Below are 14032 nucleotides of genomic sequence, written 5' to 3' on the forward strand. Positions count from 1 at the left end.
TGGATGCCAGGCTCTTGACTGAGCTCATTACGTATGTCTCTTTTGCTCGTTGCAGCAACCCTATGAGGTTATTATCATTCCATTTTACAGATGAAGACACAGATGAAGACCTAAGATGAGTCTTAGGTTTAAGTAATGTATTCAGGGTCGCACAGTGAGGGTGCAGTGGAGCATGTGTGTGTTCCAACACATTTCTTTCCGATTCCAGAGCCCTTTTTCCTAACCATCTCAGGGTGAAGCCTCCCTAAGAAGACCACCAACTAGGAACTAAACATACTCCCCTGGAGAATTGTATTCATAAAAGTCTCCTCCTTCTGCATTGTTCTCCATTCATTAGATGTTTCCTGAATGGCGCTGTGCAGGGGTTTCAGAGGTGCTCTCGGTGCCTGCCCTCTGCGACTTCACAGGTGAAGACTATAGATGGATCAGTGAAGTACTGGAATTGTGTGCAGTTCACAGTGGTAACAGAGAGGAGGGAGCAGTTCTCGGTGGATGGGAAGGGAGGTGTCAGGATAAGTGACACTTCAGCTGTGTCTTGACAGATGAGTTATTGTTTAACAGGTACATGGGGGTAAGAATACTTTGGCATAGACAAAAGCATGATAAGTTGGAACAGTGGTTTAGTTGGTGAACTGAAATAATATAGCATGGCTGTAGGCTAGGACATGGGGAGGCAGGCAGGGTGCCGAGTGCGCAGGGCCTTTGGGTGTTGTTCTAAGACTTTGGGGTTTTGTCTGTAGGCAGGGGAGCTGTTGCAGTGATTCTGAAAGGGGAGTGACATGACTGGTTTATGTCCGAGGTAAAGTCCTACAGCAGAGTGAGGATGGATTGGAGCAGGTGCAGCTGGAGGCAGGGAGGCCAGGCAAAGAACAGTTGCAGTTGGTTCATCGGAATGAGTGTGGAGATGTCCAGTAACTGAGCGCAGTGATAACCGCTGACATTCACTGAGCTCTTCCTGTGTGGTCAGATTCTGTGCGAAGTGCTCTGACTGGGTTCTCTCATTTAACTTCCACAGCTCCGCCTAAGCCAAGTGTTGTTGTCCATCCCCCTTCTACAGGGGAGGAAGCTGTGAAGATGGCTTGTATAAGGTCACACACTGGCTGAGTGGTGGAGCCAGAATTCAAATCCACGACTGTCAGAATCTAAAGCCCTAAGGCTGCAAATCTGAACCTAAGCTGCAAATGTCAACACCTGTGACTAGTACGAGGCCGACTGTCCTGAGCTTCGTACAGCAGGACCTTTGTATGAAGTGCAAGTCTAGTTGATTCTACATCTAAGACACATCCCAGATCTGTCCTCTTACGTCTGTCCCTCCCTCAGATGAAGTCACCCTCATTTCTTGCCTGAAGTCCTATAGCAGACTCTTGTCCCTAAAACCTATTCATACAACTGCCAGACAGATCTCTTTAAAAAGTCGAACCACGCCGCCTTCCTCATTTAATCACCCCCTTGCTCCTCATCAGTCTTTTTTTTTTTTAAATATTTATTTATTTATGTATTTTGGCTGTGCTGGGTCTTAGTTGCGGCATGCAGGATCTTTGTTGTGGCATGCAGACGTCTTGGTTGCAGCATGCAAACTTTTTTTATTATTTTTATTTTTTTTTGCGGTACACGGGCCTCTCACTGTCGTGGCCTCTCCCGTTGTGGAGCACAGGCTCCGGACGCGCAGGCTCAGCGGCCATGGCTCGTGGGCCCAGCCGCTCCGCGGCATGTGGGATCTTCTCGGACCGGGGCACGAACCCGTGTCCCCTGCATCGGCAGGCGGACCCTCAACCACTGCGCCACCAGGGAAGCCCAGCATGCAAACTCTTAGTTGCGGTATGCACGCGGGATCTAGTTCCCTGACCTGGGATGGAACCAGGGCCCCCTGCGTTGGGAGCGTGGTGTCTTAACCACTGGACCATTAGAGAAGTCCCTCTCATTACTCTGAAATAAAATCTGACTCCTTACCCTGCTGACCTGTAAGGGCCTCTACGTGATCTGTCAGCTGCCTGCCTTGCCAGCTTCACTCTGCATCATTCTCTCCCTCTCTCACTGAATTCCAGCCCTACTGACCTTCTTTCTGTCGCTGGAACATGCCAGATCTGTTCCTTGGGGAATTTGCTTTTGTTCTTTCTTTCTAGAATGTTATTTTCCTGGATATTCTCATGTCTGGCTCCTTCTTACCATTTAGGTCTTAGTTTATTTCTTAAAGCAAATTTATTTTCACTACTGGCTTGTTTATTTTTTATTTTAATTAGTTAATTAATTTTGGCCACACTGCACGGCTTGTGGGATCTTAGTTCCCTGACCAGGGATTGAACCTGGGCCCCTGGCAGTGAGAGTGCACAGTCCTAACCACTGGATCACCAGGGAATTCCCCTAGGTCTCAGTTTAAATGTTATCTCCTCAGAAGGGCCTTTCCTGAGCCCCCGGGTAAAGTAGTTCATGAAGCTCTCTATCACATCCCCCTTTATGATTTTCTTCATTGAACTTACCACAATATAATATTCAGTGTTTGTTTTCTGTCTCCTTCCACTAGGATAAAAGTTCCCTGAGGTGTAATAGCTAAAACTTATAGACTACTTACTCTTGTTAGGCACTGTTATAAGGGCTGTGATATATTGTTTTTAAATCCTTATAGCAGTTCTAGGAGGTGGATACCTTTATTATCCCCATTGTGCAGATAAGGAAACTGAGTCGTAGGTAGGGTAAGTAACTTGCCCAAAGTCACACAGCTACTAAGTGACAGAGCTGGAATTTGAACCCAGGCAGTCTAGCTTTAGCATCCATTCTCCTAATCGAGTGAAAGCAGGGACGTTGTCTTTCCCACTTCTGTATCCCAACACCTTGGACATAGTGTGGCATTTAGCAGACTCTCACTAAAAATTGTGGAATGAAAGACTGTAGTCACAATAGAAATGTAATTAATTATAAACAAAAACCTAGGAATTATCCTTGATTCTGCTCTCTCCCACTCACAGATCCATCTACAAGTTCTGACTGAACTACTTCTCACCACAAAACATATCCCGATATGTCCACTTTTCTGCATTCCCACTGCTACCATCCCGGTCCAGTTCACGACTGGCTTTCTCCCAGACTGTTCCAAAGACCTCCTAAATCACTGGCCTAGGGTGACTCTTCGACCAAATGATGGATGTCTACTGAAGCAAAGAGCCAGGTGTGTGATTAGGGCAGAAATGTTGATATATGCTGAGTGAAATTTTGCTAGCTGACTTATACCCTAGCAATTACTGATTTGAGTGGGGAATATTTAAGACCCTCTGTGGTTCTGCAACTACGTGTTGAGGTGCTCTGAGGCATGGCAGGGACCTCTCAGGGGTGCTGAGGGATATTTTAAAATCTTAGAGGAAACCTAGTGTGTTGGTTTGCCGGGCTCCCCTAACAAATTACCAAGACTGGATGGCTTCAACAACACAGTCCTGGAGGCTAGCAGTCCAAGATCAAGGTGTCAGCAAGTTTCATTTCTTCCAAAGCCTCTCTCTTTGGCTTGCAGATGGCTGTCTTCTTGCTGTACCTGAAGTGGTCTTTCTTTTGTGTGGGCATATCCGTGTTCTAATCTCCTCTTATAAGGGCACCAGTCACATTGGATTAGGACCCACCCATATGACCTCATTTTACCTTAATTACCTCCTTAATAGCCCTGTCTCCACATACAGTCATAGTCGGAGGTCCTGGGGGTTAGGACTTCAACGTGAATGAATTTGAAGAGGGGCCACCATTCAGCCAATAACACAGTGCCGTCTGATGCTGCACTGACGGCTGGCTTGAGGCAGTTTCAGCGTCGGCTCACACTGCATTCTTTCTGATAATGTCTTATCTTTGCCAAGCCGAGGTTTTAGAGGTGGTTGTGATAAAAAGCAAGTACTGTGTGTAAGTCAGTGTGGAAGAGGAAAGGAGAGTGGGGTGTCCAGTCTGATTTCGAGGTTTGAGACAGTGTGCGGCGCCCAAAAGGCACTAAATTGTTAGGACATAAACACTTCCTGAGTTTGGAGCTTCCCTGGTGGCGCAGTGGTTAAGAATCTGCCTGCCAATGCAGGGGACACGGGTTGGAGCCCTGGTCCAGAAAGATCCCATATGCCGTGGAGCAACTAAACCCGTGCGCCACAACTACTGAGCCTGAGCTCTAGAGCCCGCAAGCCACAACTACTGAGCCCACGTGCCACAACTACTGAAGCCTGCGTGCCTAGAGCCCGTGCTCCGCAACAAGAGAAACCACGACAATGAGAAGCCTGCGCACCGCAACGAAGAGTAGCCCCCGCTCACCACAACTAAAGAAAGCCTGCGCGCAGCAATGACGAACCAACACAGCCATAAATACATTTATTTTTTTAAAAAATACTGAGTTTTTTTGGGCTTATCTGCTTAATGACAGAACTATTAGGTATTTCTTTAGGCCTAGGGGCATATGAAGCAATTATTGAATCACTAAAGGCACGTGAGTGGTGGAGATTTGGGAACCTTTACTCCAAATAAGTCAGTGGATCCCGGAGATCAAAAACACCAGCGTTAAGTTTTAAATTATACAGACGTCTCCAGGTGCTCCCCAAACCTACTGAAAAAGCATTTGGGAGTTGAGCCCAGGATCCACTGGTTTAGCCTAACCCCCTCATTAAGGCCCAGAAGGGGAAATCTCTTGCCAGGTCATACAGCAAGTTAGTGGTCGAGCTGGGATTAGAATCCAAATTCTAATGGAATCTGTCAGATTCTCCTCCCCTTCATCAGCATTTCTGATGTCCATACCTACAAATGTTGTCACATCATCTGCTACTTAAGCAGACATGGCCCTGACCTCAAAGGCAGATGGCAATTACATGGACAAACTCCATACTGAATACATGAGTGTGCGTATTAAAAGTTTATATCATACAAGACCTAGATGAGGAAAACGACAAAACTCTGATGAAAGATACCAAAGAAGGATTAAATAGTTATTTCCTGTTTATGGATAGGGAGACTCACAATATAATGTCATGATATCAGTTCTTCCTAACGTGATCTATAGATTCAATTCAATCCCAATCAAAATCCCACTAAGTTATTTTGTGGATATTGACAAACTCAGTCTAAAGTTTGTAGGGAGAGGCAAAAGATCCAGAATTAGCCAACTCAAAATTAAAGAACAAAGTTGGAGGACTGACACTACCCAGCTTCAAAACCTCCTATAAAGCCACAGTAAATCGAGACAGCGTAGTATTGGTTAAAGAATAGACAGATCAATGAAACAGAATGGAGAGCCCAGAAATAGACCCATATAAAAATAGTCAAATGATACTTGGCCCAAGGAGCAAAGGCAATACAATGGAGCAAAGATAGTCTTTTCAACAAATGATACTGGAACATCTGGACATCACATGCAAAAAAAAAAAAAAAAAAAAGAATCTACACAGACCATACACAGTTTGGAAAGATGAGCTCAAAATGGATCATAGACCTAAATGTAAAACAGAAAACTATAAAACTCCTGGAAGGAACTTCCCTGGTGGTCCAGTGGTTAAGAATCCGCCTTCCAATGCAGGGGACGTGGGTTCTATCCCTGGTCAGGGAACTAAGATCACGCGTGCCACGGGGCAACTAAGCCCACGCACCACAGCTAGAGAGAAGCCCATGTGCCACAACTAGAGAGGAGCCCACACGCCGCAACGAAGAGCCCGTGCGCTGCAACGAAAGATCCCGCGTGCCACAACTAAGACCCCACGCAGCCAAAAGTAAATAAAAACAAACAAACAAACTCCTAGAAGATAACATAGGAGAAAATCTAGATGATCTTGGGCTTGGCAATGACTTCCAAGATATAACACCAAAAGCATGATCCTTGAAAGAAATAACTGGTAAGCTGGGCTTCCTTAAAATTAAAAACTTCTGCGCTGTCAGGAGAATGAAAAGATAAGCCACAGGCTGGGAGAAAATATTTGCAGAAGACATGTTTGATAAAGGACTGTTATCCAAATTATACAAAGGACTCTTAAAATGCAATAATAAGGAAATAACCTGATTATAAAATGAGCCAAAGATCTTAACAGACATCTCTCCAAAGAACATATACAGATAGCAAGTAAGCATATGAAGAGATGTTCCACAGCTTGTGTCACCAGGAAAATGCAAATTAAAACAATGAGATACCACTGCACACCTATTGGAATGGCCAAAATCTGGAACACTGACAACACCAAATGCTGACAAGGCTGTAGAGCAACAGGAACTTTGCTGATGGGAATGCAAAATGGTACAGCCACTTTGGAAGACAGATTGGCGGTTTCTCATAAAACTAAGCATAATCTCACCATATGATCCAGCGATTTCACTCCTTGGTATTTATACAAAGGAGTTGAAAACTTATGTTCACACACAAACCTGCATACGATGTTTATAGCAACTTTTTTCATAATTGCCTAAACGTAGAAGCAACCAAGATTCCTTCCGTAGGTGAATGAATAAACAAACTGTGGTCCATCCGGACAATGGAGTAGTATTCAGCGCTAGAAATAAATGAGCTATCAAGCCATGAAAAGACATGGAGGAATCTTAAATGCATTTTACCTAGTGAAAGAAACCAATCTGAAAATTCTCCGTACTGTGTGATTCCACCTATATGACATTCTGGAAAAGGCAAAACTACGGAGACAATAAAAAGGTCAGTGGTTGCCAGGGCTTGCGGGGAGCGAGGGATGAGTAGACAGAGCACAGAGGATTTTTAGGGCAGTGAAAATACTCTGTATGTTACTGTAATGGTTTGTGTTTTTTTGTTTTTTTGTTTTTTTAATTTTGGCCACGCCGCATGGCTTGCGAGATCTCAGTTCCCCAACCAGGGATTGAACCTGGGCTTCTTTCACTCAGCATAACGCTTTTTGAGATTCAGCCATGTCATATTTATCATAGTTTGTTCCTTTTGATTGCTGAGTAGTGATGCACTGAATGGATGGGTCTCAGATTGGCTATATGCTCACCATTTGTTGGGCTGTTTCCATGGTTTGGCTATTATGAATAACGCTATCAACATTCACATGAAGGTCTAAAACTAAAAAATAAATTAAAAAATAAATAAATAAAAAGGAATCCCTTGGCAGTCCAGTAGTTAGGACTTGGCGCTTTCACTGCCGGAGGCCTGGGTTCGATCCCTGGTCAGAGAACTAAGATCCCACAAACGTGCAGCGCAGCCAAGAAATGAAAAACAAACCAAAAAACCCCAACATTCACATGAAGGTCTTTGTGTGGACATAGGTTTTTCTGTCTGTTGGGTAAATATCTAGAAGTGGGAGTCCTGAGTGGTGTGGTAAGTGTCTTTTAGAAAGAAAGAAACTGCCGAAGTGTTTATAGCATTTTACATTCCCACCAGCCGTGTGTGAGTGTTGCTGTTGCTCCATGTCCTTGACAGTACTTGATCTTCTCAGTCCTTTTATTTTATTATTATTTTTTTGCGGTACGCGGGCCTCTCACTGTTGTGGCCTCTCCCGTTGCGGAGCACAGGCTCCGGACGCGCAGGCTCAGCGGCCATGGCTCACGGGCCCAGCCGCTCCGCGGCATGTGGGATCTTCCCGGACCGGGGCACGAACCCGTGTTCCCTGCATCGGCAGGCGGACTCAACCATTGTGCCACCAGGGAACCCCTTGCCCATTTTTATAACTTGGGTTGTTGTCTTTTTTTTTTATTACTGAGTTGTAGGAATTTTTAAAAGCGTAATCTGAATATAAGTCCTTTGTCATATATATGTGTTGTGAATATTTTTTCCCAATCTAAGATTTACCTTTTTTTTTTGAAGAGTATAAAATTTTAATTTTGATGAAGTCCAGCTTATCAAGTTTTTCTTTTATGATTAGTGCTTTCTGTGTTTTAAGACATTTTTGCCTATCCTAAGTTTGCACAGTTGAACCAACTTTGTATAACTGGTATAAACTCCATATGGATATGATTATCATTTTTATATATTGCTGGATTCAATTTGTTAATACTTTGTTTTACGACTCAGTAGTAATATTTTTTAATTTGCTAATTTTTTGTCTATGTTCATGAATGATATTATCTGCAATTTTCTTTTTATATAATGTCAGTTTTTGGTATCAGTTATGCTGGCCTCATAAAACAAGCTGGGAAGTGTTCCCTTCTCTTCTACTTTTTTTGTTTTTCGGTACGCGGGCCTCTCACTGTTGTGGCCTCGCGTTATGGAGCACAGGCTCCGGACGCGCAGGCTCAGCGGCCATGGCTCACAGGCCCAGCCGCTCCGCGGCATGTGGGATTTTCCCGGACCGGGGCACGAACCTGTGTCCCCTGCATCGGCAGGCAGACTCTCAACCACTGCGCCACCAGGGACGCCCCTCTTCTACTTTTGAAGGAGTTTATGTAAGATTGGTGTTTTATCTTCCTTAAATATTTGGTGTGGCTCTATATGCTGCGCGGAGACCCTCTGCACCCCTGCGAACATGGCGCTGCGAGTGGCTGGGAGCGTGCGGGCCGCGGTCTGCAGCCTGCGCGCCATCTCTGCGCCCAACGCGCCCTGCCGCCGCGGCCCTGGGGACTGCGGGTGGGCGCCGTCCGGGCGCTGCGCACCGGCCCCGCTCTGCTGTCGGGTCGTAAATTCACAGACAAACATGAATGGGTAACAATAGAAAACGGTGTTGGAACAGTGGTAATCAGCAATTTTGCACAGGAAGCTTTGGGAGATGTTGTTTACCGTAGTTTGCCTGAAGTTGGGACAAAATTGAACAAACAAGACGAATTTGGTGCTTTGGAAAGTGTGAAAGCTGCTAGTGAACTCTGTTCTCCTCTCTCAGGAGAAGTAACTGAAATTAATGAAGCTCTAGCAGAAAATCCAGGACTTGTCAACAAATCTTGTTATGAAGATGGTTGGCTGATCAAGATGACACTCAGTAACCCTTCAGAACCTGATGAACTAATGAGTGAAGAAGCATATGAGAAATACATAAAATCTATTGAGGAGTGAAAATGGAACCCCTAAATAAACTAATTTGAAACAACTTAACCTAGCAGAGTTGTCTTAAATTAGTGGTGGATTTTTAAAAAGCAACTTTTAGCAAAAGAAACTGCTTGCAACATTGTTGCCTGAAAAAAATACCCCTTAACTTCCTAATGATTTCAGATAAACACTATACATCTTTTTCACAACACCCTGTGATTTTTAGGCTAGTCTCCAGTTATAATACTCAGAATTCCTGAAATTATCTGTGGTAAAACTAGTTACAAAAATTTTGTAATTCGAGGATAACATTGTTATCTTAACCTTATATAATATTGTAACTTGCTTACAGCCGTCCCTGGATTTGGGTCAAAATACTCAATGGACTTGCCACTGGAAATAAATGACAGTGGAGAAAAGTTTGTTAGTTGTATAGTGTCCAGTGAAGAACGTTACTATCTTAATTTTGTAATATACTGTGTTTACTGGTGCTATTTTTATACGGTGAAGCAACAGCCTTGCAGGAAAATAAGAAACAGTTTAATGATAAAATATTCAACTTCTTAAAAAAAAAATTGGTGTAATCACCAATGAAGCATCTGGGCCTGGAGTTTTCTAGTGGGAAGGTTGTTAATTATGAATTCAATTTCTTTATTATAGATCTTGAACTATTCATGTATTTTATGTTTTTGTATGTTTTGGTAAATTATATTTTTCAAGAAATTTATCCATTACATTTAAGTTGTTAAACATATTGGCGTAAGGTTATTCATAATTTTATCTTATTCTGTAGATTTTGTAGAGATGTCCTGTTTTTCATTACTGTTGTTGGTGATTTATGTTTTCTCTCTTTAATGAATCAAGAGATTCATCAGTTTTATTGGATGCTTATTCCATTTACCTTTAATGTAATTACTCATATGATTGGATTCCAGTCTGTCATCTTGATATTTGTTTTCTTTTTGTCCCCTCTGCTTTTTGTTCTTTTATTTCTCCATTCCTGGATTGTTTGGGTTAGTTATTTTTAAGTAATTCATTCTTTTTCTTCTATTGACTTTTTAGCCAGTTCTTTGATCATTTTTTAAGTGGTTACTTTAGGGATTACAGTATCTGTCCTTAATTCATCACAGCTGATTCACGTTTAACGAAACCTTTACAACGGTATCGTTGTATTTACACCTTTATTGTCCTTTGTACTGTTGTCATTTATTTTACTTCTATAAATGATCTAAACTTCGTGATCCACTACTATTTTTACTTTAAAAAGGCAATTGATTTTTTTAAAAACTTTTTTTAAAAAATTAATTTATTTTGGCTGCATTGGGTCTTCATTGCTGCGCATGGGGCTTTCTCTAGTTGCGGTGTTTGGGGGCTACTCTTCGTTGTGTTGCGCGGGCTTCTCATTGCAGGGGCTTCTCTTGTTGCGTGCAGAGCATAGACTCTAGGCGCGCGGGCTTCAGTAGTTGTGGCATGCAGGCTTTAGAGCACAGTCTCAGTAGTTGTGGCGCACGGGCTTTGTTGCTCTGAGGCATGTGCGATCTTCCCGGACCAGGGCTTGAACCCGTGTCCCCTGCATTGGCAGGCGGATTCTTAACCACTGTGCCAGCAGGGAAGCCCGGCAATTGATTTTTTAAAAAAATTTAAGAAAAGAAAGAACAGTAGTATTTTTATTTACCCACATTTTCAATGTGCTTCTTTCCTTTTTGTGGACCTGAATTGTTATCTCTCCCTCCAGCCTGAAGAATTTTCTTTAGCATTTCTTGGAGTAAGGGTCTCTTGGCTACAAATTATCCCAGCTTTTGCTTTTCTGAAAATGTCTTTGTTTCATTAAAATTTTTGAAAATTGTGGCAAAAATACACATAAAATTTACCATTTAAAAAAGTTACCATTTTATTTTTTTAAATTAATTTATTTTTTGGCTGCATTGGGTCTTCATTGCTGTGAGTGGGCTTTCTCTAGTTGCGGCGAGCGGGGGCTACTCTTCCTTGCGGTGCACGGGCTTCTCATTGCAGTGGCTTCTCTTTGTTGCAGAGCACGGGCTCTAGGCACGCAGGTTTCAGTAGTTGTGGCACGTGGGTTCAGTAGTTGTGGCTCGCGGGCTCTAGAGCGCGGGCTCTAGAGCGCAGGCTCAGTAGCTGTGGCGCACGGGCTTGGTTGCTCTGCGGCATGTGGGATCTTCCCGGTCCAGGGCTTGAACCCATGTCCCCTGATTGGCAGGTGGATTCTTAACCACTAAGCCACCAGGGAAGCCCCAGATTTACTATTTTAAAGTGTACAGTTCTGTGCCATTAAGTACCTTCATATTATTGTGCAACCATCACCACCATCTATCTCCAGAACTTTTTCATCTTCCCAAACTGAAACTCCATCCTCATTAGACACTCCCCAATAGAATAGAGGGCAGACTAGAGCCCAGAAGTAAACCCATGCATGTATTGAATATGATCATATGAGTTTCAACAAGGATGCTAAGACCATTTTATGGGGAAAGAAGGTTTTTCAACAAATAGTGCTGGAACACAGTATTGTAAATTAACTATACTCCAATAAAAATTAATTTAAATAAATAAAATTAAAAGAAAAAACAAGTAGTGCTGGGAAAACTGGATCTCTACATACCAAAAAAAAAAAAAAAAAAAGGAAGTTGGACCCTTACCTTTACATATACAAAATTTAACTCAAAATGGACGAAAGAACTAAGAGACCTCAGAGATGTAACTATAAATACCTAAGTGATCTAATTATAAAGACCTAACAACTAAAACTACAAAACTCTTAGAAGAAAACAGGAGAAAACTTCATGACATTGATTCAGCAGTGATTTCTTGGATATAACACCAAAGCACAGGCAACAAAAGTAAAAATCCATTAACTGGACTACATCAAAACTAAAAACTTCTTTTCATCAAAGGACACAACCAACAGGGTGAAAAGGCAACCTATGGAATGGGAGAAAATATTTTCAAATCATGTATCTGATAAGGGATTAATATTTCAGAATATGTAAAGAACTCCTACAACTCAACAAAAAAACCCCAATTAGCCTGATTAAAAAATGAGCAAAGGAGGGACTTACTTCCCTGACGGTCCAGTAGTTAAGACTCCACACTTCCACTGCAGGGGGCACAGTTACGATCCCTGGTCGGGGAACTAAGATCCCTAGCAAGCCGCGTGGTGCGGCCAAGAAATAAAAAAAATTTTTTAAGTTAAAAAAAAAAATGGGCAGAAGACTTGAATAGATATTTCTCCAAAGAAGATACACAAGTGGCCACAAGCACATGAAAGAGTGCTCAACACCATCCTTAGGGGAAATGCAAATCAGAACCGCAAGAGGAAATAACAAGTGTTTTTTGAATGTGAAGAAAAGCAGTATGTTACTGGTTGGTAGTGTCTTTTATAGTGCAAAATAAAAATAGTAAAAAGGAGAAAAAGGAAAATAACAAGTGTTGACGAGACTATGGAGAAATTCGAATGCTTTTGCTGCTACTAGGAATGTGAAATGGGGGAACAGCCACTGTGGAAAACAGTATCCAGTATTTCGAAAAACTAAAAGTTTCAGGGCACTTCCCTGGTGGTCCAGTGGTTAGGACTCTGCGCTTCCAATGCAGGGGGCTCGGCTTCGATCCCTGGTCAGGGAACTAAGATTCCACATGCTGCATGATGTGGCAAAAAAACCCCAAAAATGAAAACCCTAGAAGTTTCAGATTTGCGAGATGAAGTGTGTTCTGGACGTTGGGTGCACAACCGTGTGAATGCATCTAACACTACTGAATGATAACACATAAAAGTGGTTAAGATGTTTAATTTTATGTTATGCATATTTTACCACATTTAAAAAATATTTGAGAGAGAAAAAGTACGTGAATTCCAATTTCCAGTTTTTGGTGATTATGAATAATGCTGCTGCTGCAGACATTCTCATACAGGTTTTTGTGTGAACATAAGTTTTCCTCTCCCTAGGGTAAGTATCTAGAAGTAGGATTGCTGAGTCATAAGGTAAGTGTATGTTTAACCTTACAAGAAACTTGACGAACTGACTTTTGTAGTGGTTGTACATTTTGTCACACCAATGTGTGAAAGTTCCAATTGTTCCACATTGTCACCAGCACTTAGTATTACCGTTTTTTCTGCTCCGTTCTGATGGGTGTGTAGTGATGATCTCATTGTGGTTTTAATTTGCATTTCTTAATGTCTAGTGATGTTGAATCTCTTTTCCTATGCTTATTTGCCATTTGTATGTCTTTTTTGATGAAGGGTCCAGATCTCTTACTCATTTTGAAAAATTGAGTTGTTTGCCTTGTTTCACTGAGTTGTTTTTTTTTTTTTTTTGCGGTACGTGGGCCTCTCACTGTTGTGGCCTCTCCCGTTGCAGAGCACAGGCTCCGGACGTGCAGGTTCAGCGGCCATGGCTCACGGGCCCAGCCGCTCCGCAGCATGTGGGATCTTCCCAGACTGGGGCATGAACCCGTGTCCCCTGCATCGGCAGGCCGACTCTCAACCACTGCGCCACCAGGGAAGCCCTCCACTTAAGTCTTGAACCCTCAAAGTCATCCACGAGGGTTGGAATCAGTTTCTTCCAAACTCCTGTTAATGTTGATATTTTGACCTTTTGCCATGAATCTTATTGGCAGCTAGAGTGGAGAATCCTTTCCAGAAGGTTTTCAGTTAACCTTGCCTGGATCCATCAAAGGAATCACTGTCTATGGAAGCTACAACCTTATGAAATGTAGTTCCTAAAAATCAGACTTGAAAGTAGAAATTACTTCGTGATCCACAGGATGCAGAATGGGTGTTAGCAGGCATGAGGATGTTAATCTCATTACATCTCCATCAGAGCTCCTGGGTGACCAGGTGCATTGTCAATGAGCAGTACTATTTTGAAAGGGTTCTTTTTTCTGAGCAGTATGTCTCAACTGTGGGCTTAAAATATTCAGTAAACTGTGTTGTATACAGATGTGCTGTCACCTAGGCTTTGTTTTTCCATGTATAGAGCACAGGCAGAGTACATTTAGCCTAATTCTTAAGGGCCCTAGAAAATCCAGAATGGTAAATGAGCATTGGCTTCAACTTCAAGTCATCAGCTGCGTCATTCCCCGACAAGGGAGTCGGCTTGACCT

The 14032-nt window shown here is 42.6% G+C and overlaps 1 protein-coding gene across 1 annotated transcript; it reads left to right on the forward strand.

The window, feature by feature from the left end:
- Window positions 1-8420: 8420 nt before the first annotated feature.
- On the forward strand, window positions 8421-8941 carry LOC116761296 (glycine cleavage system H protein, mitochondrial-like). Its single transcript, XM_032647095.1, is given in 2 exon segments — window positions 8421-8496; window positions 8499-8941. Coding segments are annotated over 2 exon segments (519 nt in total).
- Window positions 8942-14032: the final 5091 nt, after the last annotated feature.

Source organism: Phocoena sinus, chromosome 10 (genome assembly GCF_008692025.1).
Source record: "Phocoena sinus isolate mPhoSin1 chromosome 10, mPhoSin1.pri, whole genome shotgun sequence".
NCBI classification, from domain to species: Eukaryota; Metazoa; Chordata; class Mammalia; order Artiodactyla; family Phocoenidae; genus Phocoena; species Phocoena sinus.